This window comes from Microcaecilia unicolor, chromosome 10 (assembly GCF_901765095.1).
Source record: "Microcaecilia unicolor chromosome 10, aMicUni1.1, whole genome shotgun sequence".
NCBI lineage: Eukaryota > Metazoa > Chordata > Amphibia > Gymnophiona > Siphonopidae > Microcaecilia > Microcaecilia unicolor.
In genome coordinates, this window is record NC_044040.1 from 28,825,839 (window position 1) to 28,851,982 (window position 26,144).

At 43.0% G+C, this 26,144-nt stretch overlaps 1 protein-coding gene across 1 annotated transcript in view; it reads left to right on the forward strand.

The window, feature by feature from the left end:
- Positions 1-26,144, forward strand: part of FAM185A (family with sequence similarity 185 member A) — a 78,703-nt gene that overhangs the window by 20,220 nt on the left and 32,339 nt on the right. The window contains exon 4 of the mRNA XM_030216744.1: positions 2,932-3,070. Coding sequence (XP_030072604.1) covers positions 2,932-3,070 — 139 coding nt within the window. The remainder of the gene's footprint in view (positions 1-2,931; positions 3,071-26,144) is intronic.

Genomic DNA, 26,144 nt, shown 5'->3' on the forward strand with positions numbered 1-26,144 from the left:
AATCTTGCCTAGTGAATGCAATAGTAGACTAGGAGATCAGCATGAAGTTGAAATGTATAAAGTCAGCAGACACAGGATTTTATTCAGAGGCACTCTGCAGAGCAGAACAAGCATATGGAGAGAAAATTCTAGAGTTTAGTCAATACTTGAGGTATGGTATATCTTACAGGACGAGGAAAGGGAAGAGCGGGAGCATCCAAAGTGGAGGAAAGTGCAGTGTTAAGGAAGAGAATAGCTCACTGAGCAGACTTTGATAACATAATAGTGGATGAAAGGAGAGATGAGAGAATGCAGAGATCAATAGCCTGGAGATTCCTACATGTGTTGGTGGTGGTTGGATGAGACTTTTGGGAAGAGTGGTTAAATGTAAAAGTTATCAGATGATGGTCAGAGAGGAGAAAAACTGAGGTGGAGAAGTTGTTGTGAAATTACCCTTCCTTCCTTACGTACTATATGTGACCATCTCTGGGGAAAAGGTAACTAAAGTCTCCAGGAACAAAAAATCAGGTGGTTTTTTTTTTTAAGACTTATTTGTAAAGGACAGAATAAAACAAGTATATGCCTAATACAACAAGACTCTGGCTAGTAGAGAGACATGAAGAAAAGGATAAATAAGTAGAAATGCAATGCCAAAAGCAAAGTCAGTGGCACAAAAGAACAATTGTGTATCTAGTAAAGGAATCCTGCCCTAGCCATAGCAATGAACAAGTGTAAAAAAAACAACGTTGAAACAAACCCATACTTATCCTGTGCCCATACTATGTAAACCGCTTTGAATGTAGTTGCAAAAACCACAGAAAGGCAGTATATCAAGTCCCATTTCCATTCCCATTTTATTGTAGGTGTGCGTCTCTCCAACATCCACAGGCATGCCAGTCACTACTCTAAATCTCAGTAAATACACGCCAATTACCCTTCCCTCCTCCAATCCCCCAGGAATAGGAATATTACGTGAATGAATCGGGGAGGCAGGAACTTCCCAAATATTGCCGTCCTATAGCGGTATATTGATGATATTCTGGTTTACTATTCTTAATGTAAGCAGAAATTTCAAATTTGGCCATATCCCGCCCACTTCTTCCACCGTGCCTCAGAGGCCCAATAGCATAGTATTTTTTTCTTACCCAAAAGTAAAGAGATGGGAAGGAAATATTTTGTTCTAGTAATTGCCACTGGGCTTCCAGTAATAGTCTCATAAAAATATAAACGTTACAGAAATTCAAACGTAGTTCTTTTTTTTTTTTTTTTTAACAGACTGCTTATGGACTCATGAAACGAAAATTGGCCATTCTCAACATTTTGGATCTGCTACTTTACAAGCTCATTTTCGAAAGAGATGGACGTCCATCTTTCGACATAAAACGGAACATGGACGTCCATCTCCCAAAGACGTCCCGATTTTTGGACGTCTCTAGCAAACGTCCGCCACAAGGACGTCCAAATCTCAAGGGGGCGTATCGGAGGCATGGTGAAGGCGGGACTTGGGCGTGCCTAAGACTTGGACGTCTTTGACCCATAATCGAAAAAAGCAGGGACGTCCATGACTAACACTTGGACGTTTTCACCCAGACGTGTTTTTTTTATGAGTAAGGCACAAAAAGGATGCCCGAAATGACCAGATGACCACCGGAGGGAATCGGGGATGACCTCCCGTTACTCCCCCAGTGGTCACTAACCCCCTCCCACCCTCAAACAACATCATTCAAAATATTACGTGCCAGCCTCTATGCCAGCCTCAGATGTCATACTCAGGTCCATGACAGCGCATGCAGGTCCCTGGAGCAGTTTTAGTGGGTGCAGTGCACTTCAGACAGGCAGACCCAGGCCCATACCTGCCCTACCTGTTACATTTGTGTATGAAACAGCGAGCCCTCCAAAACCCACCACAAACCCTCTGTACCCACATCTAGATGCCCCCCTTCACTACTACTACTACTACTTAACATTTCTATAGCGCTACTAGGGTTACGCAGCGCTGTACAATTTAACAAAGAGAGACAGTCCCTGCTCAAAGAGCTTCACCCATAAGGGCTATGGTAGTGGTGTACAGTTGGGGGTAATGGGTTTTGAGGGGGGGGTTGGGGCTCAGCACACAAGTTAAGGGAGCTATGTTCCTGGGAGCATTTTATGAAGTCCACTGCAGTGCCCCCTAGGGTGCCCGGTTGGTGTCCTGGCTTGTCAGGGGGACCAGTGCACTACAAAAGCTGCCTCCTCCCACGTCCAAATGGCTTGCATTAGGACATAAGTACATAAGTAATGCCACACTGGGAAAAGACTAAGGGTCCATCGAGCCCAGCATCCTGTCCACGACAACGGCCAATCCAGGCCAAGGGCACCTGACAAGCTTCCCAAACGTACAAACATTCTATACATGTTATTCCTGGAATTGTGGATTTTTCCCAAGTCCATTTAGTAGCGGTTTATGGACTTGTTCTTTAGGAAACCGTCTAACCTCTTTTTAAACTCTGCTAAGCTTAACCGCCTTCACCACGTTCTCCGGCAACGAATTCCAGAGTTTTTGACTTGGACGTCTTTGGTTTCGAAAATCACTGAAAAGTCAAAAACGTCCAAATGCAAGGACGTCCTTGGATTTGAACATCTTTGACGGTATTTTCGAAACGAAAGATGGACGTCCATCTTTTTCGAAAATGCGCTTTCCCCTGCCTCCGGATTTGGACATTTTACAAAGATGTCCAGATCCAAACGTAGACGTTTCTTTCGAAAATGCCCCTCTTTGTCACCTTTCCCCAGAGACACGCATACGTTTCCTCTGTGTCTTGAAAGGGCAACTATTTTTAAATCTGTTGATGTTGGCTTCTACTGTATTAAATTTGCGTAGAGCTTTAGATGTAATGCAGTTCCCCCTCTGATGTTACCTTTTTTTAATTCCTTTTTCTGTTTCAAACCTCTTCTTGGCTGCTTGTTTTATAGACTGTGGATATAGACAAACTACAAGGGAGCTCAATTAACATTTGCACTGAAGATGGTCAGTTGAAAACAAAGTATCTTTATGCCGAGTCCTCTTTTCTGTCTTCTGCTGCTGGTGATATTTCATTGGGGAATATTCATGGTAAGAGCAGACTCGTTTTTTTTTATTTTTTCATTTTAAATCAGTTTTTGTGTATATAATTTAAAGTCTGTGATTCTTGGATCAGTCTTACGAGGTAATAGTCCAAGAAAAAAATCTTAATGACTACAAATACGTTTATTTTTCCCTTAAATAGTTTTCATATTACTCATGGTTAATATATTGGTGCCTTTGGCAGAATAAGGGTACAAAGTAAGTTAACTGTAGCTTTAAATAAGCAGTAAAGTCATTTAAATATTATTTGGTCTTTTCAAGCTTGTCTTGGAATATTACATTTGTAAGAAGTTATTGTACTGAATCCAGGGGCATAGCCACGGGTGGGCCCAGGCCCGCCCACCCCACATCCCTTGCATGTCGGTCCTGCCTTTTCTCCAGCCACAACGGAAATTCTTGTCCTCCCCGCTGGCGCTGCCTCGGCCCCTGTATGCTGCGGAGTAGTGATGACTTTTTCCGTTGGTCTCGCTGCTGTTGTCTGTGGACGTCGTTTGTGCCGTCGGGATGATGAACTCGATGCTGTTCGCCGAGCTGGCCGCTGCCTCCCCTCCCCCCTCTCCCGGCTCGGCTGTTACCCTCACGCTGCGCCACGACCTGGGCTCTGACATCCACCTGCTGAAGACGCTGAACGTGCGCTTCCGCTGCTTCCTGGCCAAGGTGCACGAGTTGGAGCGCCGCAACCGCCTCCTACAGAAGCAGCTGAGCAGCTGCTTCCGCTCCTACTACCGGGAGCAGAGCTCGCAGACGGAGCCCGACCCCAGCACCCCCTCCCCCTCCTCCAGCCTGCCCAGCACCATCTGGAGCTACACCCACGTGCGGCGCACCGGAGACGGCCTGGAGACCATGCAAGGCCCCGGAGTCACCTGGACGGAGTGGGCATCCAGATCGACACCATCACGCCCGAGATCCGGGCGCTCTACAACGTGCTGGCCAAAGTGAAGAGGGAGCGCGACGACTACAAGAGGAAGTGAGTGGCCCGGGTTTGAATTGATTAGATGACACCAGTTGGAAGTGGAGGGACTGTTTTTTCCTGGTTTGCTTCTTGTCTGGAAGATAGAAAAAAAGCAGGTATTGGTGGCAAACGAGGGAGATAATGTGGGTGTGCACTAAGCTTTCCTGGGGGGGTAGGGTAGGGCTCATACCTAGCAACGGGAAAGTATGGTGGGGAAGGGAAAGGATGATGCTGGGAAACAGATAAATTTCATTGCTCTGATTATATTGCAAGATCCATTATAGTGGCCTTATGTCTGGTCAAGTTTAAGATATGGTATAATGTAATTGTATATTAAAATATTGTTTTTTTCCATTAAGTATGTATGTGGTTTATGTTGATGCAGGTCAGCAGTTGGGCAGGCTTAGAAACCCATCAAGTGCATTCTAAGGCATTAGTTTGTAGTATATTAGCTCTGGGCCCACCCAAAATGTCAGGTCTGGCTACGCCACTGACTGAATCGGTTTGTAATCCATTTTTTCCTTCCTCTTCTACTTCCAAAGCAAGGCTTTGGGATACCACTGTTTTACCATTTTGTCTCATATCTATTTTGATTTGCTTCAGTTTAGGCCTTCAGCTCTGTCTCCCCCTATTCCCAAGGGCATTTTATTTCACTATTGGTGCACTGGTTTGCTGCATTTTTCTATTTTCTTTTTCAATTTAAACTGAGAGGCACCCATAGAAATATCTTACCTCCAGGCCTACCTTCACCCTCTGTTGAGCGGCTACCCACACATGTATCCCACAGCTTTGCTTTGGAGGTAGAAGAGGAAGGGAAAATGGAGTACAAACCGATTCAGTACAATAACGTCTTACAAATGTAATATTCCAAGACAAGCTTGAAAAGACCAAATAATATTTAAATGACTTTACTGCTTATTTAAAGCTACAGTTAACTTACTTTGTACCCTTATTCTGCCACAGGCACCAATACATTAACCATGAGTAAGTGGGATATAAATGTTACAAATAAATAAATTGCCCCAGGTGCAATATATAACTTAGATTGTGAGCCCATTAGGGACAGTGCAAAGCATCTGTAATAGAAATTGTAAACCACATAGTCACCTCGGGGATCACTTGCGGTACATCGAGTGTTAAATAAATATACCTTTGGCTACCTCTGATGTGTAACTGAGCACATACACTGTTACTTTTCCAATATAAGTTCAGCTGCCTAATAAAATAGACCACTAACTATATGCTGAATAAAAGCCTGTTAGGGCAGACAGCAACATGGAGCTCTCCGAATGATTAACTTCACTTCCTTACGTAGATACCAAGAATTTGCTGTCAGTTACCTGTGCCGTCTTTTTTAGTTGGCTGGATTACTATAAGGAACTACTGCTTGACCTTTCCAGACAGCTTCAAAAGATATAAATGTGCTTGGAATTCAGCTGCAAGGTTTGCCAGGAAGTTCCAGCTCTATGATCCTATGTTTGTTTTGGAGAAGTTTTGTTGGCTCAGTGCCACTGTCTGTGATGGGATAAAATAATGATCTGTACTGCCCTGCAATGGCAGAAGAAAGTTAAGCCCATTCTGTTTGATTTGTGGGAAAATGGGGACGACCACGACATGCTTTTCTTAGTTTCTCTGCAACGGACCTACTGCCTTTTGCTTCTGAAATATTGAGGATCCTGAAGGAACTATGCAGAAATCCAATATACGTTACGATGGGACATACTTTGCAGATTACAGATAGGCACTTAACTTATTTTTGAACATAAGAGGACTAACTTCCTTCTGCTGTTGCAAGGCAGTATAGCTCAGCCTGGTCACTAAGCTGATGTACTGCTATGTTGGCACAGCCATCGGTAGCGCACATAAATATGAGGCACCAGGTTCTTTCTTGTACAGGTGCTACTGTTAGGAATTCTGTAACAAAGGAAAAGAATTTGACAGAGGATTACGCATCCTTTCAAAAATGCTTTATAATTTGGGTGTTTCAAAAGGTTTTTCTCAGCGGTTAGGACTGGAGCATTAAATGACGTAGTTCATATGCAGTAGGCTGAGGATAATGGGCAGAGATAATGACTGGATTAAGAGATTAGGTTGGGACATACAGGCAGAATTATTGCTGGAAAACAGTAGTGGGTGTAGCCAATAGACGGGAAACATGTCAGACTAGTCTAAGGTAGCCCATGAATAAATGGTGCCTGAGCATTAATTTAAAACTTTTGAGTCTTACTGAGGGTATTGGTTTCTGTAGTTACGCAAGGGAAAAAACCTGAATGTACTTCACCTCGATAGCTTTCGGGCTTGCAGGGAGTATATAAGAAATACATAGAACAGGCATTTGAAGATCACTTGCACCTGTGTTGTCGTCAACAAATGTTTGTCCAGCCTGCTTTTGACAGCCTGTAGCAGTGGAGATTTTACTTGAAGCTTTGATTACCCTCCCAATTAGAAGTACCTTCCTAAGGTCTAACCAGTATTTTCATTGCTGTTTCAAAACCTATTTATTCTTGGTCTTCTCTCCCCAAATCCCTTATTTGTCCTGTTTGTCTGTCTTGATTAGATTGTAAACTCTCTCTTACATGTATAGTGTACAGCACTGTGTACATTTAATAGCGCTATAGAAATGACAAGTAGTAGTAGTACAACGGGAAAGCTACCAGACCTCCATAGGTATGGCATATTTAGAAAACATAATATATATATATATTTTTTCTTAATTCTAAAGTATTTTTGAAGCACATAGATTTAATTGATGCATGCATTGTGCAGAGTTTTCAAGTTACACAGTTCCAGGAAGGAGGTTTTAGGCCAATCTTGGATTTCTGCCAGCCTCATCCTGATGCATTATGGGACTTGCAGCATTGATTTCAATGGGTAGAACAAGAGACTACAACTACAACCCTGCTTTGGAATGTATGTTTAAAGCCAGGACTGGCCTATAAGTCTTCCCCCCCCCCCCCCCGGATCTAGATAACTTGGCAGTTTTCATTTGCACTTTGTGTAATCTGTGCGGTGATTGAATTTACAAAAGGACGCATGCCATGACATTTGGAATCTGCAGTACCATACAAAGTGGGTATATTTAGTACAAAAACAGTTTGGAAAACATTGGGCTTTTTCCTGAGTCTAAATGTGTTATTTTAGACCTAACTATACCACATATCCAGAAACTCCTAGAGTTTTTAGTATTTGTGTCTCTGGCAGGATTCTTTAAAAATAAATCAAGTGTGTGATGATAGAAATTAGAGCTGAGTGAACCATGGAAAGCTTAAACCTGGCTTTGGCCCAGCTCCTGGCGATGACTCAACTCCTCATCCTTGGAAAATGAAAATCCAAAGATGAGCTGATGCAGGTGTTCTGTTTCTAATCTGTTATCTGTATGTTCTTGTAGCCCATTCTACTGCTGCACCTGGAAGGGAGGAAATGGTAAGAGATGAGCTGGAAAGAGTGGAGGGAAGACAGAGGAGATATGGAAGAATTAAGGCAGGTAAAACAGAGATGAGTGTGTGCCATGGAGTGCGAAGAGACAAGGAGATGTGTGAAAGACAAGAGCAGGAAAGGGCAAAAGAACCAGTAAAAAGAAGATGGGAAGTAGAGGGGTAGGCAAGAGAAAGATTAAAGAAACACAAGAAAGAAAATGGATTGTGGAAGAGAGACACACTGATAGTGGGTTATGAAGGACCAGAGACAATGAAGAGGATGGACAGAGAAAAGGTAGGAACTAAAGGGAAGGCTACAAATACCTCAGTAATGCAGGACCTTGAGAGCTATGGAAAAGCTAAACTGGGGAAAGGGAAGAATTTGGAGAGGGAAGGTGGAATTCGAGAATATATGTCCCCTCGCCTCTGTATATTTTGATAGACTGAGAAAATGAAGACCTGGTAGTGAAAAGAAATCAAGAGCTGGAGAGAAAAGAAGTGAGGCACCAAGAAACAAAGGATTAAACAGGCTGCATAAAAATAGATACGAATTGTAAAAAGGTTTTTTAGAACTGTGTATTTCTGTGCTAATTGAATTGGTTTCATGCTTTTATTGCTATTAGAACCAAGCAGAATTCTCTGCCCACCTATGATGGAAGCTGAAGTAGATCTTACCAAGTCAGTTCACAAAACCAGTAGAATTCAGCAGTGACGTCGCGAGGGCAGCTGACACCCGGGGCGGGTCGCCGCTGCACCCCCCCTCCCCCCCCACGAGAACATACCTGGAAGGCGGTGAGGGGTGGGCAGGAGAGCCAATCCGCCGAGTGCACGCCGCTGGGGGGTGTCAGCGCCTGCCCTCGCTGGTTCCCTGCTCTCTCTCTGCCCCGGAACAGGAAGTAACCTGTTCCGGGGCAGAGAGAGCAAGGAACCAGCGAGGCGCCGACACCCCCCAGCGGCATGCACCCGGGGCGGACCGCCCCACCGCCCCCCCCCCCCTTCCTACGCCACTGGAATTCAGATTCCTCATTGCAGCTTCTTTGCGCACAGTTCAGTATGGATAAAGCTATCTCATACTGATATCCTTGAGGAGTTTTCCAGCCTCTTGGTGGCCAGAAAGCAGTTTACCTTTTTTTTTTTCTCTTCATAATTTATTGGGTTGAATCTCTTGGACCCTTGGATTTGAAGTCCTCTCCACATCTGACACTAGAACTTATACAAATGGGATATTTATTTATTTTTCTATTGGGATTTATTAACCACCTTTATGAAGAGATTCACCCAAGGCAGTGTACAGTAGGTACAGTTTAACATCAAACTTACAGTTTTGTTAACAGCATAACAATAGTAAAATGTACAAGTAAAAATATAAATACAGTGAAGGAGGAAACTAGAAAACAGCAAATTGAAACCTAATAATAGGATCTGTCAGCCCCGAGAGAATGACACAAGTAGACAAAAGACAACAGACAGTTCTGCAGATGCCACTGTTAGAGGAGGAATTTCCAGTACCATTGGAAGTTAGGGATGCTTTGATTCCCTAGCTCACCTGAAGTTGAGGGGACAAACTTATGATTTCTCACATGGCAGTGCTGAGCACTGTTGCTATTCCATAGGGCTGTTCCCGTTCTTCTCTTTTATGGTGTTATTGCTTGTAAGAAAGGCCAGCTTTAATTCTTATATTTTGAAGATGTTTGTTGATTTTTCTAACTTGAGGGAATTGGTCATAGTTTCTGTCTGGCAATCAACTTTTTTGTGTCCTTTGAAGAACATAAACTTGAGGAAATGGTATTGCATTTTATTTTGGTTAATGAACAGTGGGGACGTTTCAAGATGGCGGATTAGTCTTGTCGGCAGTCGGAGTGTGTTTGAGTACCTTTCGAGTTACTTGTACAATTACCTTAGAAAATGCCTCACAGCAAAAGAAAGGGCGTTGTGAAAAGCTTACCACCGACAGCCCCAGGTACAACGCTTCAAACGATATGCCACAAGCACCCCACGATTAACCGGCGAGAGTTTACCCGTTGTGGGGGAAGGTGAAGGAGCACTCACCCCACTGGGGCTGGAAACATCTCTTTCCACGCCGGAAGTGAATCCACCGCCGTGTCCCGCTGTCGCTTGGGCGCGTTTGGAGGCCCGGGAGCACTCGGAAGGCGTTGCTCCGGACTCTCAGGTTGGTGGCGATACCCCCAGGGAAGCGGGAAACAACAGCAAAGGAGAAATAGTGTCTCCACCGGCGCCAATACTGGACTCTATCTGCTCTGCGATCCAGTCCTTAACTACTATAGTTACCAAAGCTGCTCAGGAGACGACTTCAACAGTGAGTAAATTGGATTTGCTGACAACCGCGTTTGAATCACTGAAACAAGAAACTGCATCAAATAAAACACAGGTTCAACAAGACATTTCTCTTTTGACAAATAAAACGGATTTACTAATTAAGGACAAAATGCTAATCCACCGCAAATTGGAGAATTTTGAGAATAATAATAGGCGTTTAAACCTCCGGATTCTTAATTTTCCTCGTTCCTCTGAAATGAACGCCACTGAGATGTTTAAAAAGTACCTAATTGAGAACCTATCTGTATCTCCAAATTTAATTCCTCCTATTAATAAAATATACTATCTGCCAATTCCTAAAAAGAGATCAGAAGGGAATGAAGGATTACAGGACTTAACTGCTTTTTTGGAAAATTCTAATGATGGGGTTTATGAGAGAAGAACTCTTCTTGTTTCAGTGGTCTTTGAGCAAGATCTGAATATGATCAAAAAATTGTATTTTCGAAATCTTGCTAAGCCATTTTATGGTGAAAAACTTTGGATATATCCAGACGTCGTAAAGGTTACTCAGGAAAGACGTCGGTCCTTTTTGGCAGTGAGAGATGAAGTTAAGGCTTTAGGCGCTAGTTTTATACTGGCATATCCTTGTAAATATCAGATAAAATATATGGATAATAAATATCAATTTTTAGATCCTGAACATTTAAGAAACTTTATAGATATGAAGAAAGTGAGCAAATAGACCCAGTGTTATAAGAATCTGTAATTCACATTATGTATGTTTAGTGGTGTGATCCTGGCCACATTCTTATAATTTTACCTTAAACTTTTCCTCTTATGTTTTCCTGCCCCCCCCTACTTTAAAGTTGTGGTCTAAGAAAGAAGTTTAATTGTAATGCAGAACCATGTTCTAAAGGAATATATTTTCTTTTCTGTTTTTCTTATCAAGATGTAATGCTTGTGATATGTTTAAAATCAATAAACAAACTATTAATAAAATAAAAAAAAATAAAAATGAACAGTAAGCATGCTTTTTATGCTACTGAGACATAGGGTTCAAAACAGAACTGTCGCTTAGAATTTAAGAGAAAAATAATTGTGGAATGCAGTGTCTAGTTTCCCTACTGGTATCATCTTTGGGGAAGACCTTTTATAATAAGAATTCATTGAGCGCTTGGAATTATATATCCGGGCTCTGAAGAATCAACTGTCTGCAATTACTAACAGCATGAAAGGATGAAAATTTCTAGGCAGGACAGTAAAAAGAAAGAACAACACTGAAAACCCAGCATGGTTAAATAACAGAGAAAGCTACTTGTATAATTTTTCCATGGCACATGATGGATGAATTCCAACCCCCCCCCCCCCCCCCCCCCCACACACACACGCATATTTCATGTAGCCTGGTGGTTCCTAGAACCATACTGGGAGCCTCCAGCCTTTAGGGTTCTCAGGATATCCATAGCAAATGTGCATAAGAATAATTTGTATGCTGCAAAGGTAGAGATTCATTTGTATGCACTCTCATAGAAACATGATGACAGATAAAGGCCATATGACCCATCCAGTCTGCCCATCCTCTAACCCCTAATTCTTCCTGTTCCTAAGCGATCCCACATGCTTATCCCATGCCTTTTTAAATTCTGGAACAGTCCTCGACTCCACCACCTCCACCGGAAGGCCATTCCACGCCTCCACCACCCTTTCTGTGAAATAATACTTCCTTAGGTTACTCCTAAGCCTATTCCCTCTTAACTTTGTCATATGCCCCCTCATTTCAGAGCTCTCCTTCATTTGAAAAAGGCTCTCTTCCTGTACATAAATGCCCTTGAGATATTTAAACGTTTCTATCATGTCTCCTCTCTTCCAGCGTATACATGTTGAGGTTCCTAAGCCTGTCCCAATAATTTTTGCATTCAAGACCGCTTACTAATTTCGTAGCCGCCCTCTGGACCGACTCCATCCTGTTTATATCTTTCCTTAGGTGCGGTCTCCAGAACTGCACGCAGTACTCCAAATGAGGCCTCACCAGAGACTTATACAACATGCACATTCATTGTGAATATCCTGATAGCTCTGGCTAGAGGTCCCTAGGACAGGTTTGGAAATTTCTGTTCATTCACCATTCAGTTTTTAAAAGAGATTCAAATAGGAATATCCACTGTAAAAAAAAATAAAAAGCAAAAAACCTCCAAAATCCAAATAATATACTGTTTAACAGCTTTGGAGTGGAGTTATAAATGTGACACTGTATGTTGTTTAAAATTTTTTTGCCATTTACTGCCTTGCTGACTTTGACCACCGTGGTATTAGTGGCCTGTGGCTCACTTGGTAGCCCACAGTTTAGTATGGCAGGTACTACAGCAGTATCACCCAAGCAAGCTGGCATTTCCTGTGGGGTTAGTGAGATGGTAAGGTTAAAGATCATGGGCAAAACTGAAGTCCTTAACCAACCTGTAAGTCCATAGACCATTATTAAATGGACATGGGGAAAATCCACTATTTCTGGGATAAGCAGTATAAAATGTTTTGTACATTTTTGGGATCTTGCTGGGTATTTGTGACCTGGATTGGCCACTGTTGGAAACAGGATGCTGGGCTCGATGGACCTTTGGTCTTTCCCAGTATGGCAATACTTATGTACTTAGGATTCTGAATGGAATCTTGCTACTCTTTAGGGTTCTAAATGGAATGTTGCTATTGTTTGGGTTTCTGCCAGGTATTTGTGACCTGGATTGGCAACTGTTGGAAACAGGATGCTGGGCTCGATGAACCTTTGGTCTTTCCCAGTATGGCAATACTTATGTACTTAGGATTCTGAATGGAATCTTGCTACTCTTTAGGGTTCTAAATGGAATGTTGCTATTGTTTGGGTTTCTGCCAGGTATTTGTGACCTGGATTGGCAACTGTTGGAAACAGGATGCTGGGCTCGATGAACCTTTGGTCTTTCCCAGTATGGCAATACTTATTTACTTAGGATTCTGAATGGAATCTTGCTACTCTTTAGGGTTCTAAATGGAATGTTGCTATTGTTTGGGTTTCTGCCAGGTATTTGTGACCTGGATTGGCAACTGTTGGAAACAGGATGCTGGGCTCGATGAACCTTTGGTCTTTCCCAGTATGGCAATACTTATTTACTTAGGATTCTGAATGGAATCTTGCTACTCTTTAGGGTTCTAAATGGAATGTTGCTGTTGTTTGGGTTTCTGCCAGGTATTTGTGACCTGGATTGGCAACTGTTGGAAACAGGATGCTGGGCTCGATGAACCTTTGGTCTTTCCCAGTATGGCAATACTTATTTACTTAGGATTCTGAATGGAATCTTGCTACTCTTTAGGGTTCTAAATGGAATGTTGCTATTGTTTGGGTTTCTGCCAGGTATTTGTGACCTGGATTGGCAACTGTTGGAAACAGGATGCTGGGCTCGATGAACCTTTGGTCTTTCCCAGTATGGCAATACTTATTTACTTATGTAAGTCCATAGACCAACCTGGAGCTATAAGAGTGTGTGTTTATTTTTGTATTATTATTTTGTTGTTGCTTTATAAGCAATAAGCTATACCTGGACCAGTCTGCTGAATATTGTCTCTCGTTACATCCTAATGCAATTAGAATTCTTCTCATTTCTTAGATTTTCTGTCCCCTGAAATCTCTATCGCATATACTCACTGCTGCTCTTTTTGCTGTGAGAGAGCAAGTTTGGCTCTGTTTGTTTTTTTGATTGCAAATACATTTAGGGCTTCTATTAGGTATGTATAAAATGTAGAAATACGTGTTTATTTTCCAGTTAATTAAAAGATACTTGAAGCTGAGACGAGTAGTAATTTATCTTGCAGTTTTCTGCCAGTACAGCATGCACTGCTTTCAAGCTGTCCTGACCTGAGAGAAGAGATTTTAGCCTCCAAAGGCTAGTAAAAAATGTATTAAGTGAAACAGTATCACGTTTTGTTTTTATTTATTTAAATTTTAAAATTGACTACCATGGCAACCACACTTCTGTATTCAAGGTGTCATGAACTCTTGCAGAAACTTTCCTGCAGCTACTGTGGAGAGCAGCTATTATTGCAAATTGTCATAAATATTATGAAACCAAATGAGAGATGATTTCTATATGATGGCATAAACGTTATATAGACTGATTAGATACTAATGCATGGGTAGTAAACTGAGGTCTATCCAGGACAGCACTGTCCATGTGTATTTCTCACATTTTGTGCTATGAATATAGATAGAACTACTGAATTTGCACAATGTTGTATGAGGTACATACTAACATTTAGTTTTGAGATCATGTTTCAGCTCAGTTGCACTGCTGGGTTAGATTTTGTAAGTGGTTATCTGTTTTTCTTCATAGGCATTTGCCTAAGTGGCTCTGGTAAGACAGTGTAAATCCCACATCTAAGATGGAATGCATATTGCCAAGCTGCTTTTGCTCATATCCCAAGACCCTCATCTGAGTTTGGATTTAGTCCAGCTTTGAAGATTAGAGACCTGGGTTATGATCAGATAATATCTTCCGACTGGGGGGAGAAATGTCAGTACTGCACTGCAAATGAAAACAATTTGAGTCATTAAACAACGTACCAACCATGCTCTGTTTAAAATATAAGTAAATATAGTATTAAACTCTCGCTTCGTAATACTAGATGATGTTGTAGTGTTTAGCTGAGCAGATGCCGTAATCTATTTATAGTTTAAAAAATGAACCTTTATGAAATTCTTTCACAGCCTGAGAAAAAGTCACATGTACAGGACCTCATGCAGCACTGTTCACTTGGGGAATGGGAATGGTTTACATATTATATACAGGTACTTATTTTGTACCTGGGACAATGAAGGTTTAAGTGACTTGCCAAGAGTCACAAAGAGCGGCAGTGGGATTCGAACCCACCCTTGATGGACACGGACAGGTTAGCTTTTCAGGCTATCCCTAATGACTGTGCATGATCAAACGTTGTGTACCGTGAATCTAGTATGCCTGCAAATCTCATGTGTGTTAATTAGAGGCATCCTGGAAACTCGACCTGTCTGAATGTTTGGTGTTGTTAGTGTTCTGCCAATGTAAGCAGTGCTGGTTTAATAATGACTTGCAAGGGCACCCACATGAGTGACAGTCATTTTGAAAATGTAGTTTTACTGAAAGCAAAGTGGATTGAATTGTAGAGCAATAAAGTTATTGGGATAAAAACATTAATAATAGTTGCATTCATTGTAGTTGTGGTACTTTTAACTTTTACTCCAAAAGTATTATATTCAGTGCTTTTTTTGTAGAAAAAAAGGTGCTGGTACTCATTGTGGGCGGGGTCATCACATATGGCTCCACCCCTATGATAGCCACACCCACATTGGCCACACCCCTTATAGCAGCCATGGCGCATATAAACAGACATCATTGAAAATATACTAGTATAGGAGAAAAAAATAACATGATTTTTTCATTATAAATAATTTCTGTAAGCTGCTACAGCTCCAGTATACCCAGTGCAAAATAAGACAGCAGATGTAAACACTAAAATGAAAATAAAATGATTTTTTCTACCTTTGTTGTCTGGTGACTTTGTTTTTCTCTCCATATTGGTCCCAGCCTCTGATTCTGCTGCTCTCTATCTGTTCTCTTAACTCCATTTCTAGAGCTTCCTTTCCATTTATTTCTTTCCTTTCCTCTTCTTCATTTCTTGCCCTACATCCATAAGTAAAAGCTGGATCCTCCTCTGCGGAATTGACTGGAGGAGGTACAACATGGATCCCGCTTTTGCCTATTTTCTCCATCCAAGTGCAGTTTTTCTCCTCTCTTTCCTTTCCCTCATCTCCATCCATGTGCATCTTCTTTTTTTCTTTCCTCCGCTCCATCCATGTCCAGCATTTCTCCTCTCTCTTCCCTCCCCTGTATCCATATAAAGAAATAATTCTCTCTCCCCTCTCCTCCATCCAAGTGCATTTCTCCTCTCCCCGCCAACCCCTCCATCCATCCATCCATGTCCAGCAATTCTCCTCTATCTCCTGCTCTCCTCTCCATCCATGTCCAGCATGTCTCCTCTCTCCCCTGCTCTCCCCTCCCATGTCCAGCGATTCTCCTCTGTCCCCTGTCCTCCCCTGCCATCCATGACCAGCCATTCTTCTCTGCTCCGTCCTCCCCTGCCATCCGCAACCCATTCTTCTCTGCCCCCTGTCCTCCCCTGCCATCCATGTCCACTGATTATCCTCTCTCCCCTCCCCTCTCCTTCATGTCCAGCAATTTTCTCTTCCCTGCCCTCCCCTTCTTCTCCAGCCCCAGCATCAGACCCTCAGCCCCAAACCTCAGCGTCTGTCCTTGGTCCCTTTTTCTCCCAGCCACAGAGTCAGACTCTTCTCCCTAAATCAGCTCCCTTCTCCCAGCCTCAGCAAAATACCCTTCTCTCTCCTCAACCCCTAGCGCCCAGCATGTGCCCTGTTCTCCCATCCCCAGGGTCTGCCATTCATCCAACCCCCACATCAGACCTTCTCCCCACCCGACATCGAGATCCAGCGCCCCTGCCCCAGCTGCCCGCCCTCTTTGCTTCCCGACAGCCCTGCTTTCCGGTCCAAACCTCCCCCCCCCCCCGCGATGCGTTTCAATCTTTTATTTATTTTTTTTACTTGCAGTCACAGCGCCGGCGTTGTTGAGAGGACCAGGCTCGCCTCATGCTTTCCTTCCCTTCGCTGTTCCGATTTGCTGCCTCTCAGTGTCCCGCCTTCCTGTGACGTGTTTCCTGTTTCCGCAAAGGCGGGACACAGAGGCAGCGAATCGGAACACCGAAGGAAAGGAAAGCATGAGGAGGCGAGCCTGGTCCTCTCAACAACGCCGGCGCTGTGACTGCAAGTAAAAAAAATAAATAAAAGATTGAAACGCGTCGCGGGGGGGGGGGAGGTTTGGATCGGAAAGCAGGGCTGTCGGGAAGCAAAGAGGGCGGGCAGCTGGGGCAGGAGCGCTGGATCTCAACGGGCGGCAGGAACGCAAGTCAGGAACCCTAGGGAAAAAAGGTGCCGGTACAAAAAAAGCACTGATTATATTAGGCAATAATTGTTAAGTACATTTTTTTTCTTTCTACATTGTACTTTTACTTAAGTATTAAAATATGCATTTATTTCTGCTTTTACTCAAGTACACTAACTTAGTATTTTGAACAATACTGTATGTAACTGAGTTCACAGAATGCTGCGAAAGTGACAAAAGGATCTCTCTTGTATATTAATGTACTAAATTTGAGAAATACATTAAGTGAAGCCACTTTATTTTTAATGACTGTATTGTTCTGGAGAATCTGATTGGCACAGAAAGCCAGGAGGATGTTTGGTTATTTCCAGTCATGCCTGATTTAATCTGAGCCATTTCTCTAGTTTGATTTTTTTAAATTAAAGTTATAGGTATGTAGATATATTAAGTGACCATCATTTCTGGATTTTAATCCCAACTGATAGTAAGCTGAAGTACTATTGCATTCTCCATGTTTTGATCCAAAGAAAAAGACCTGTGTTCTTTAGAAATGCTTAAGGATTGTGGTGAGCAACAGTCTGTTCATGTCTAGAAATTGTATCATTCAAGTGTGTATCCCAGTAAAGTAATATGAAAGTTTCTAATACTCTGTCCTGAGCGGTAAATGAAGATTTGGTCTAAGAATAAAAGACTAGGGTTGATAGAGTGGAGTAGTACTGTGTTTGTAGGGAAAAAAATGTTTTACATTTACATGAAAATTTGAGTCATTAAACAACGTACCAACCATGCTCTGTTTAAAATTTAAGTAAATATAGTATTAGTGTTTTACATTTTTATCCCCCCCCCCCCCCCCCCCCCCTTCAAAGGATGTTTGAAGGAAATTCAACATAAGGGATTGAGATTGTCAGGCAGGCTGGACACAAAATAACCCTCCAAAAATGTAATGGAATAGGACTAAATTTGGCGTGAAGGAAAAATTGGTAAAAAGACATATTGAATTTGAAAATGGACCACATCAGTCTAGGGGTTTCGGAGAAATAAAGCTTCCCAAAAAATGGCCTAATGCATTTCTGTGGGAAAAGCAGTTCCAGTTTCTGCAGCATAACAACTTTTATACACTGAAATATCTAAGAGGGATTTGCTCCTTTCCAAATGCCTCTCTTCTACTCTTCCAGTCAGACAAAAAGCCAGCACAAATAACATACCCTGCTACACCTTCCCTTCCCTTACAGAATCATGTGTACAGATGTGCCCACATTCGTAGATTCATTCACACACACATGAATTGGAAGTAATTGCAGAAGGCATATGTTGTATGCTTTCTCTACCAAGCACCTCTTCCCCCTCCCTCCCTGCTACTGCTGCTACTTCCCAATCCCTTCTGGGCTGATCTTAATCATTTTGATGTACATTTTAGTTTTTGATATACTACCTTTCTATGGTACAATCAAAGTGGTCTACAGATTACATACACTGTAAAGCCTAGTAACTGAGCTGTATAGTTTTCTCAGTGGTTGCTATGTACAGTGACATCTAGAGATTAAACCATGGAGTTTGCTACTTGATGCTGTGCAGGCATATACTGCCTCCTAGTGGTGGCAAATCATGGCAATATCTGTTGCCTTGGGATAGTGGCACCCTATGGTTAAACACTAAAATCCACCTTTTGAAATGTGTTGATCTTGACTTCTAATGGTTAGATATGTTATCACATTTGATTATTATTACTAACATAATGGGCTGCTTTTACTAAACCGCCCTAGTGATTCCCGGTGCGGCAAATGTGATGTAGCCCATTCAATTCCTATGGTCTTCATCGCATTTGCCATGCGGGAATCAGTACCACGGCAAACCTCTCTCATTTCCAAGTCATAGAAAGACATAGAAACAACACATATAGTACACAGTCAAAACACACACAAAAGGATTGGAAAAGAGTTATATGAGCCATGCTCCTTGTGCTTCCCCCACTTTTTTTTTCTTGCACATGGCTTCCATCAGGAATATTGCTTCATATGGTCTTGCCTTAATGAAATTCAGTAGAAGGTGAATAGTTAAATTTTTTTTATTTTTTTTATTTTTTTTTTGCATTGAACCGTAAAGCCCTTAGGGAAAATCTAGTTGCATGCAGGTAAACCTAGTCCTTACATGTCCTAAGGGATTGAGGTTTGTGGCCTGGCAGTTTTGGTGAAGTTGATGTAACTAAACACTTCCTAAGTGTTATAAACTAATGGATTCAGTCATTGAACATCCTGCTTACAGGTGATAGAAAATGATGGAAGTTAGACCATATGGCCTATCCATTTTGCTCATCCACACAAACTGCTTTGCTGTACAGCTCCTCAGAAATGGCTCCGAGACATGTTACAGGAAGGAGTGGCCTAATGGCTAGTACAGTGGGCTTTGATTCTGGCAACCTGGATTTGATTCCCACTGCAGCTCCTTGTGACCTTGGGCAAGTCACTTAACCCTCCATTGCCCCAGGTACAAAAACTTAGATTGTGAGCCCTCTAGGGACAGAGAAAGTACCTGCATATTATGTGTACAGCGCTGCGTACATCTAGTAGCGCTATATAAATAATTAGTAGTAGTACTCGGTTCTAAGATAAAAACAAAAGTGGTCAACAAAGAAATACATGGTTTTATCCCTTACCCCCCTCCCCCGCTATGACTCTTCCATTTTCATTCTGTTTTCAATTAGAACTTTTACAGACTCTGTGTTCGTGAAGCATCACTTTATTAACCCTTCCGTTTCTGCTTTCCTGTAGCTATGGAGGACAGTTTTCTAAGCCATTTGTCCATGTAAATTGGCTTTTGACCCAGCTCAGCCAAAAAATTCTTTCAGTTTCTAATATCCTATTCTTGGCAAAAATAATTGAAAAGGCAGTTCTATGCCAGATTTACAAGTATTTGGATGTGTAAAAATATCTTAAACATGCATAAGTCTGGATTCTTTGCTGCTCATAGAACAGATCCTAATGATTGGGCTTGTGGATGAGTTTCTTCAGGCTGAGGATTAGGTTGCTTTTGGACTTCTGAAGCAGCTTTTGTTCTGTACAGCTCTAGTTGCTTCTGAGCAGACTTTTCCACTTAAGGGATTCAGAGGACCTTATTAAAATTAGATATGTCCTTCTGAATGGTTAGCAACAAAATATTGTTCTGGGAAAATACTGTTAGTCAACTGTTGCTGTTGGGTTAATTGTTTGAATGTGTCTTATTTTTTTTTAATTTATAGAAGTCTTTATTCAGTTTTGTCAATCGAACACAAGCTTGACCGTCTTTACATAACAGCAGCTAAATATGATGATGCACAATCAAGCCAGGTGACGCTACTCAATATCACTTGCAACACTACTAACAGATTAACATTGTCAAATATGCAGCTTATAATACTTCAACCATTTTATAATTTTACATTTAAATCTACCCCAACTTTAAACCCCTACCCCCCTCCTTCACCCCCTAAACCACCCTCCTCCCTCCCACCCGTCTTCCCGCTTTTTGTGTCCCCCATTCAAAACTTCAGTTATTCTACACACTTAGTCAAAAAGGGTTCCCAGATTCTCTTCCATTTGGGCAACATTCTTTGTTTTACAGCAGTCAACCTTTCCATTTCACAAATATGGCGAACCTTGGTTATCCATCTTACCATTGAGGGAACCAAGGGGGACTTCCAGCTTTGAGCTAAGTTTACCCGTGCCACATTAAGGGAGGCACGTACCAAAAGCCACTGATGAGACTCAAGACCTTCAGGTCGCGCCCCCAGCAAAAAGATCGAGGGATGCCACTGCACAGACCTACCAATCCATCCTTGAAGTCGTGCCTGAACTCCTCTCCAATAAGCTTGTGCTTTCGGGCACTTCCACCAAATGTGTCCTGCAGTTCCCTCCTCCCCGCAATTTCGCCAACAACTACGTGGTATTTGGGCATTCATGTGGTGTAACCTAGCGGGTGTCAAATACCATCTGTAAAACACCTTAACCGCATTTTCTTGTAAGGCCACAGCCCCTGATGTCTTCCTGATATTTTTCTCCAAAGTCAACCAATTGGCCTCTGAGAGTGTAAATTGCAATTCTCGCTCCCACCTCTGTCTATGTAATACATATGGTTTTGAAAGCCTCATTAAGTAATCATACATAAAAGATATCAGCCCCCTCGTACGCTTCGTGTCCACACATACCTCCTCCATCGGATGCGTGTCACGCCTTAAACATGTACCGTACACGGGCCCCTTAAGAAAATGATGGAGCTGCAAATAGGCATAGTGATCGCTGGAGCTAAGCCCGTAATCATTCTTCAAATTCTCAAAAGGGGTCACCCTGTCACCCACATGTAGTTGCCCTAATAACTCCAGGCCTGTTACAGCCCAATCACTAAAAGGTCTACTGTACATACCTGGTATAAAAAGGGGATTATCCGCAATTGGGGCTAAACCCGACATTATCGGATAACGTTCCGGGAACATAGAGTCCCAATAATGAAACGTGGCCTGGACTGTGGGAGGAAATCTGTCCACTCTTCCCCTGTGTTTACTAGGTAGCCACATTAAATGGCCCAGAGGGCGTGAGCCCACCAAAGCTTGCTCAATAGCCACCCATCTTTTATGGTCCTCACCCCTAAACCAGTCAATAGCCCCCCTCGCCTGCGCCGCCCAATAGTACCACGTCAGATTGGGAACTCCCAGACCACCTTCCCTCTTGCTCTTGTATAACAAGGTTCGGGGCAATCGTGGTTTTTTATGATTCCAAATGAATCGTATCAAAGCGTCCTGAAGCCCTGACAGGAAGGACCTAGACACTCTCAATGGCAAGACCTGAAACATGTATAGCAGTCTGGGCAAGATATTCATTTTAATTGCTGCTATGCGCCCGAACCAGGACAAACCCATACCCAACCACCGGTCCAGATCCCTCTGTATCTCCCTCTTAAGTGCTAGATAGTTATTGTCAAACAGCGCGGATATATTACTAGTTATCTTCACCCCCAGATAACTTAATGCATTCTCCTCCCACTTAAAAGGAAAGGATGTCCTCAACGCCTCCATTACACTCGATGACACCCCCATCGCCATTCCTATGGATTTACCAGCATTGAGTTTATATCCTGAGATTTCAGCATATTCCCTTATCACTTTCATAAGGTTAGGTAAGGAGATCTGGGGATTTGTCAATGACAGGAGGACGTCATCCGCAAACAACGCTATTTTATATTCCTGTCCTCCTACCTTCACTCCGACTATGTCTGGGTGCTCTCTAATCGCCTCCGCCAGGGGCTCCATTGCCAGGGCGAAGAGTAAGGGAGAGAGCGGGCACCCTTGCCTCGTACCCCTACCCAGGTGGAACATTGCCGAGTGCCCCCCATTCACCCTCACACAAGCTTGTGGTCCTGTATACAATGCCCCAATCCAGGTTCTATATTGGGTACCTATCCCCGCTCTAGCTAGGACCTTGTCAAGATACCCCCAATGAACCCGGTCAAAGGCTTTCTCGGCGTCCAGTCCCAATAGGACCACCGGACTAGCTCTCGTCCGGGTTGCATATACAAGGTCCACAGTTCTCCGAATATTATCCATGGCTTGTCTATTGGCCACAAAGCCTACCTGATCTGGGTGGATTAGGCAAGGCAACACTCTCCCCAACCTATTAGCCAAAACCTTAGCTAAAATTTTTACATCTGTATTGAGTATCGATATTGGGCGATACGAGGCGCATTCAGTTTTATCTTTACCTGGCTTTGGTATTACTGCCACCCATGCATCCAACATAGTTGATGGCAGAGCAGCTCCCTCCCTCACCGAGTTAATGATCAAAGTCAAATAAGGTGCTAGTTGGTTTGCAAAAGTCTTATAAAATTCACTTGTAAAACCGTCTAGCCCCGGCACTTTCCCCGTTGGCAGAGTTTTAATAACCTTAATCACTTCATCTACTCCCACCGGACTGTCAAGGTCCAGTCGTTGTGTCTCAGTAAGAGCCTTCAAACCCCTCGCCTCCAAATATTCATCTATTTTGTCAGTCTGTACAGCAGCGTCCTCTCGATATAGCTTTTCATAATATTGTGCGAAACAGTCTCTGAGCTGTGTGGATTTGTGCAGAACCTCACCTCCTGCACCCCTTATCCTTAATATATGCCTATCTGATCTCATCTTTCGCAATTTTGTGGCCAATAGTCTGCCCGGTTTATTAGCACCTGCGTAATACACTTGGTTAACCCTTGCATGCACAAATTTCAAACTATCCTCATGCAGATTCGTTATTTCCAATCTCATAGCCTGCAATCTGCGGTAATCTGTTGTCGCCCCTGTCTCTCTATATTTAAGCTCCAATTCTCCCAATTTGTGCATACATTTAGACAGGCGTTCCTTATGAACTCGAGATCTTTGACCAGCCTGCTTAAGGAAATACCCTCTGGCTACTGCTTTAAAAGCATCCCAAACTATACCCAGAGGTGGACCAGAGTCGATATTAATGTCAAAGTATTCTTTTAATACTGGGAGAAATTTCCCTACTAGCTCCGGGTCTTGTAATAAAGAGTTGTTAATCGTCCATCTGCGGTCCCGCTGTTCCTCCCTCAGTGATGGGATATTAAGCCAAACTGGGGCATGGTCAGAGATCGTTATATGCCCTATATTGGCCCCCCCCACTCCAACCGACAATGTCCTATCCAAGAAAATATAATCAATTCTTGAGTAAGAGAGGTGTACTGTTGAGTAAAAGGTATATTCCCGCCCCCTGGTGTTCCCAATTCTCCAAACATCATACAAACCCATCTCATTAACCAAACAGTTTAAAGCACAAGAGATTTTACGATCAGTCAGAGCAGGAGGAGCTGATCTATCCATAACTGGCTGCATGGTGGCATTAAAATCGCCAGCCACAATCAATTTACCCTTAGCAAAAGCCTGTAGTTCTCTCCTCAAGCGATGGAAAAATTTTTCTTGCTTCTCGTTCGGGGCATATACACTAGCCAGTGTGCATTCCTCCTGCTCCAACATCACGTGCAGTAACAAAAATCTGCCCTCCTTATCCTTTCTTGAGTGCAAAACTTGCACTTGAGTTGCCTTATGAAACATTATTGCTACCCCTCGTTTTTTCGAACCTGCCACATCCGAGGCACAGTACACTTGCGGATATTGCTTATAATTCAAAAGCCCCTCATGTCTTGGTTGAAAATGTGTTTCCTGCAAGAAGACAACCTGCGGTCTCATCAAATTTAATTCCCGCATCAAGGCATGCCTCTTATAGGGAGAATTCAGCCCCTTTATATTGTACGTAGAAACCCTAAAATCGACCATTTTTACATCGGTAGTGAGAACAATAAAATATAAGCCAGGGAAGACTTGACCTTAACTTTACCTCCCTCCCTTCCTTACTATTCCCTACTCTAACTGTCCCCTCCCCCCTCCCTAGCCCCCCCATCCCCTTTTCTCCTCCCATCTCCCTCCCTTCTCCCCCTTCTTAATAACCCACCAACCAGCGCCAGATGGCGCTACTTGGGACCCTGAAGAAGAAACTCCACTAGCCGATTTTTAACTTATGTTAGAACTCGTTTTTAACCCAAACTAAACTAAACCCCTCAATCCCCCCTTCCCCCGTTCCCGCCTCCACATCTCTTTTTAGTTACATATGTAAATGCACTATTTTGTTTCTTATGATATTGTTTAAGTCACTCTCACTCTCAGTGAATTACAAAGTCATCTCTTCCCCCATTGGGGCTTTACACTCCCAGACTAACTTTTCACCATATTGCCCAGTTGTCTCTTCTCAGGTCTGGGTTCTCGGTTTCTTTGCTCCTTTTTCCACTCTTTTCCATCTCTGCAGACGTGCTTTTGTCGAGGGAGCCAAGTCTATCGGCGGACTTTCTGTAGATGTTAATCCCACCTCGTAAAGGCTCTTCCATGCTGCCGCCACAGTGCGACAGCGAAGTTTCTCCCCTTGAAGCTCAAAGCAAATTGCAAACGGAAATGCCCATCTGTAGAGAATTTTTTCCTTGGTTAAGATGTCTATGACCGGTTTCATATTCCTTCTCAAAGTCAGGGTGTACAAGGAAAGGTCTTGATAAACCGCCACTCGAGCCCCCTTGAACTCGAGGTTTGTAGATTGTCGTGCTTTTTGCCAAATCTGATCTTTACAAGCATAAGTTGTAAAACGCACCACAATATCTCGCGGTCTGTTATCCCTCGCAGGCCCCAGCGCTCTATGTGCTCTGTCCATCGCTATCTCACTGGCATCAAACTCTGGGCCCATCAATTGTGCACATATGGCTCGCACCACTGTCTGAACGTCTTCCTGGTCGCCATTTTCCTGAACTCCTCGAAAACGAAGATTTTGTCTGCGTCCCCTATTTTCAAGGTCGTCTAATTTCAAACGCAAATCTTCTGCCTGATCCGCCAGTTTATGCAGGCGTTTGTCTGTCTCATCATGCTTCTCCCCCAGCTCGTCTGCGCGTTCTTCCAATGCTTCAACCCTCCCCCCCAGCTCTCTCAGATCGGCACTCAGAGCGTCCACGTGCTCCAGAATTTCGTCTTTTGATGCCACAATTTCGGCCCTGAGCGCTTCCAAGCATTTAGTCAGTTCCTGTGAGGGAGCTGGAGCGGGAACAGATTCGCGGCTCTCTTCGCGGGACGCAAGCTGGCTCGATTCCGGAGGTCTGCATACCTTGGGGGAGACGGGATGCGCTAGGCCTCGATCCGGCTGTTTAGTCGACAAACGCTCGCTCTCTCGATGCGGCACGCCGCTTCTTTTACTCATCTTTCTGCAGTCGGTGAGTTCAACAACAATTAGCCGTTCGCGCTACTGTAGTGAGAGGGTGTTTTATAGCAAATAGTGTCTTTTTAGTGGAGGCTAGAACGGAGCCCCGGGATTAAGCAGCCATTCAGCCTCGTGACGTCACTTCCTCCGAATGTGTCTTATTTGCTACATGCTGTACAGAAAGACTGTGTTCTTGAACTCGAACAGTAAAAAGGCAGAAGAAGACAACAAGACACTGTTTGGAAAATCAGGCCCTTTACTTTTTTTTTCCAAGTATTTATTTTTCTATGTTTCAGGGCCAGTGTGAGGATATTGGGCATTCTAGGTAAACCTTCAGCCTTATTTCATCGTCACTCGATTATTTAATGTTTTCCAATCCCTAGACTCTTCTTCCCCCTCCAAAGGATTTGTTAATTAAATTTATAGTGATCCCATCCCACAACAATCCTATAAAAATTTGCTGATTGGCCTTTAAGTTTGTGTTATTGTCAGGATATACTACTACTACTATTTAGCATTTCTATAGTGCTACAAGGCGTACGCAGCGCTGCACAAACAGAAGAAAGACAGTCCCTGCTCAAAGAGCTTACAATCTAATAGACAAAAAATAAAGTAAGCAAGTCAAATCAATTAATGTGTACGGGAAGGAAGAGAGGAGGGTAGGTGGAGGCGAGTGATTACAAGTCAAAAGCAATGTTAAAGAGGTGGGCTTTCAGT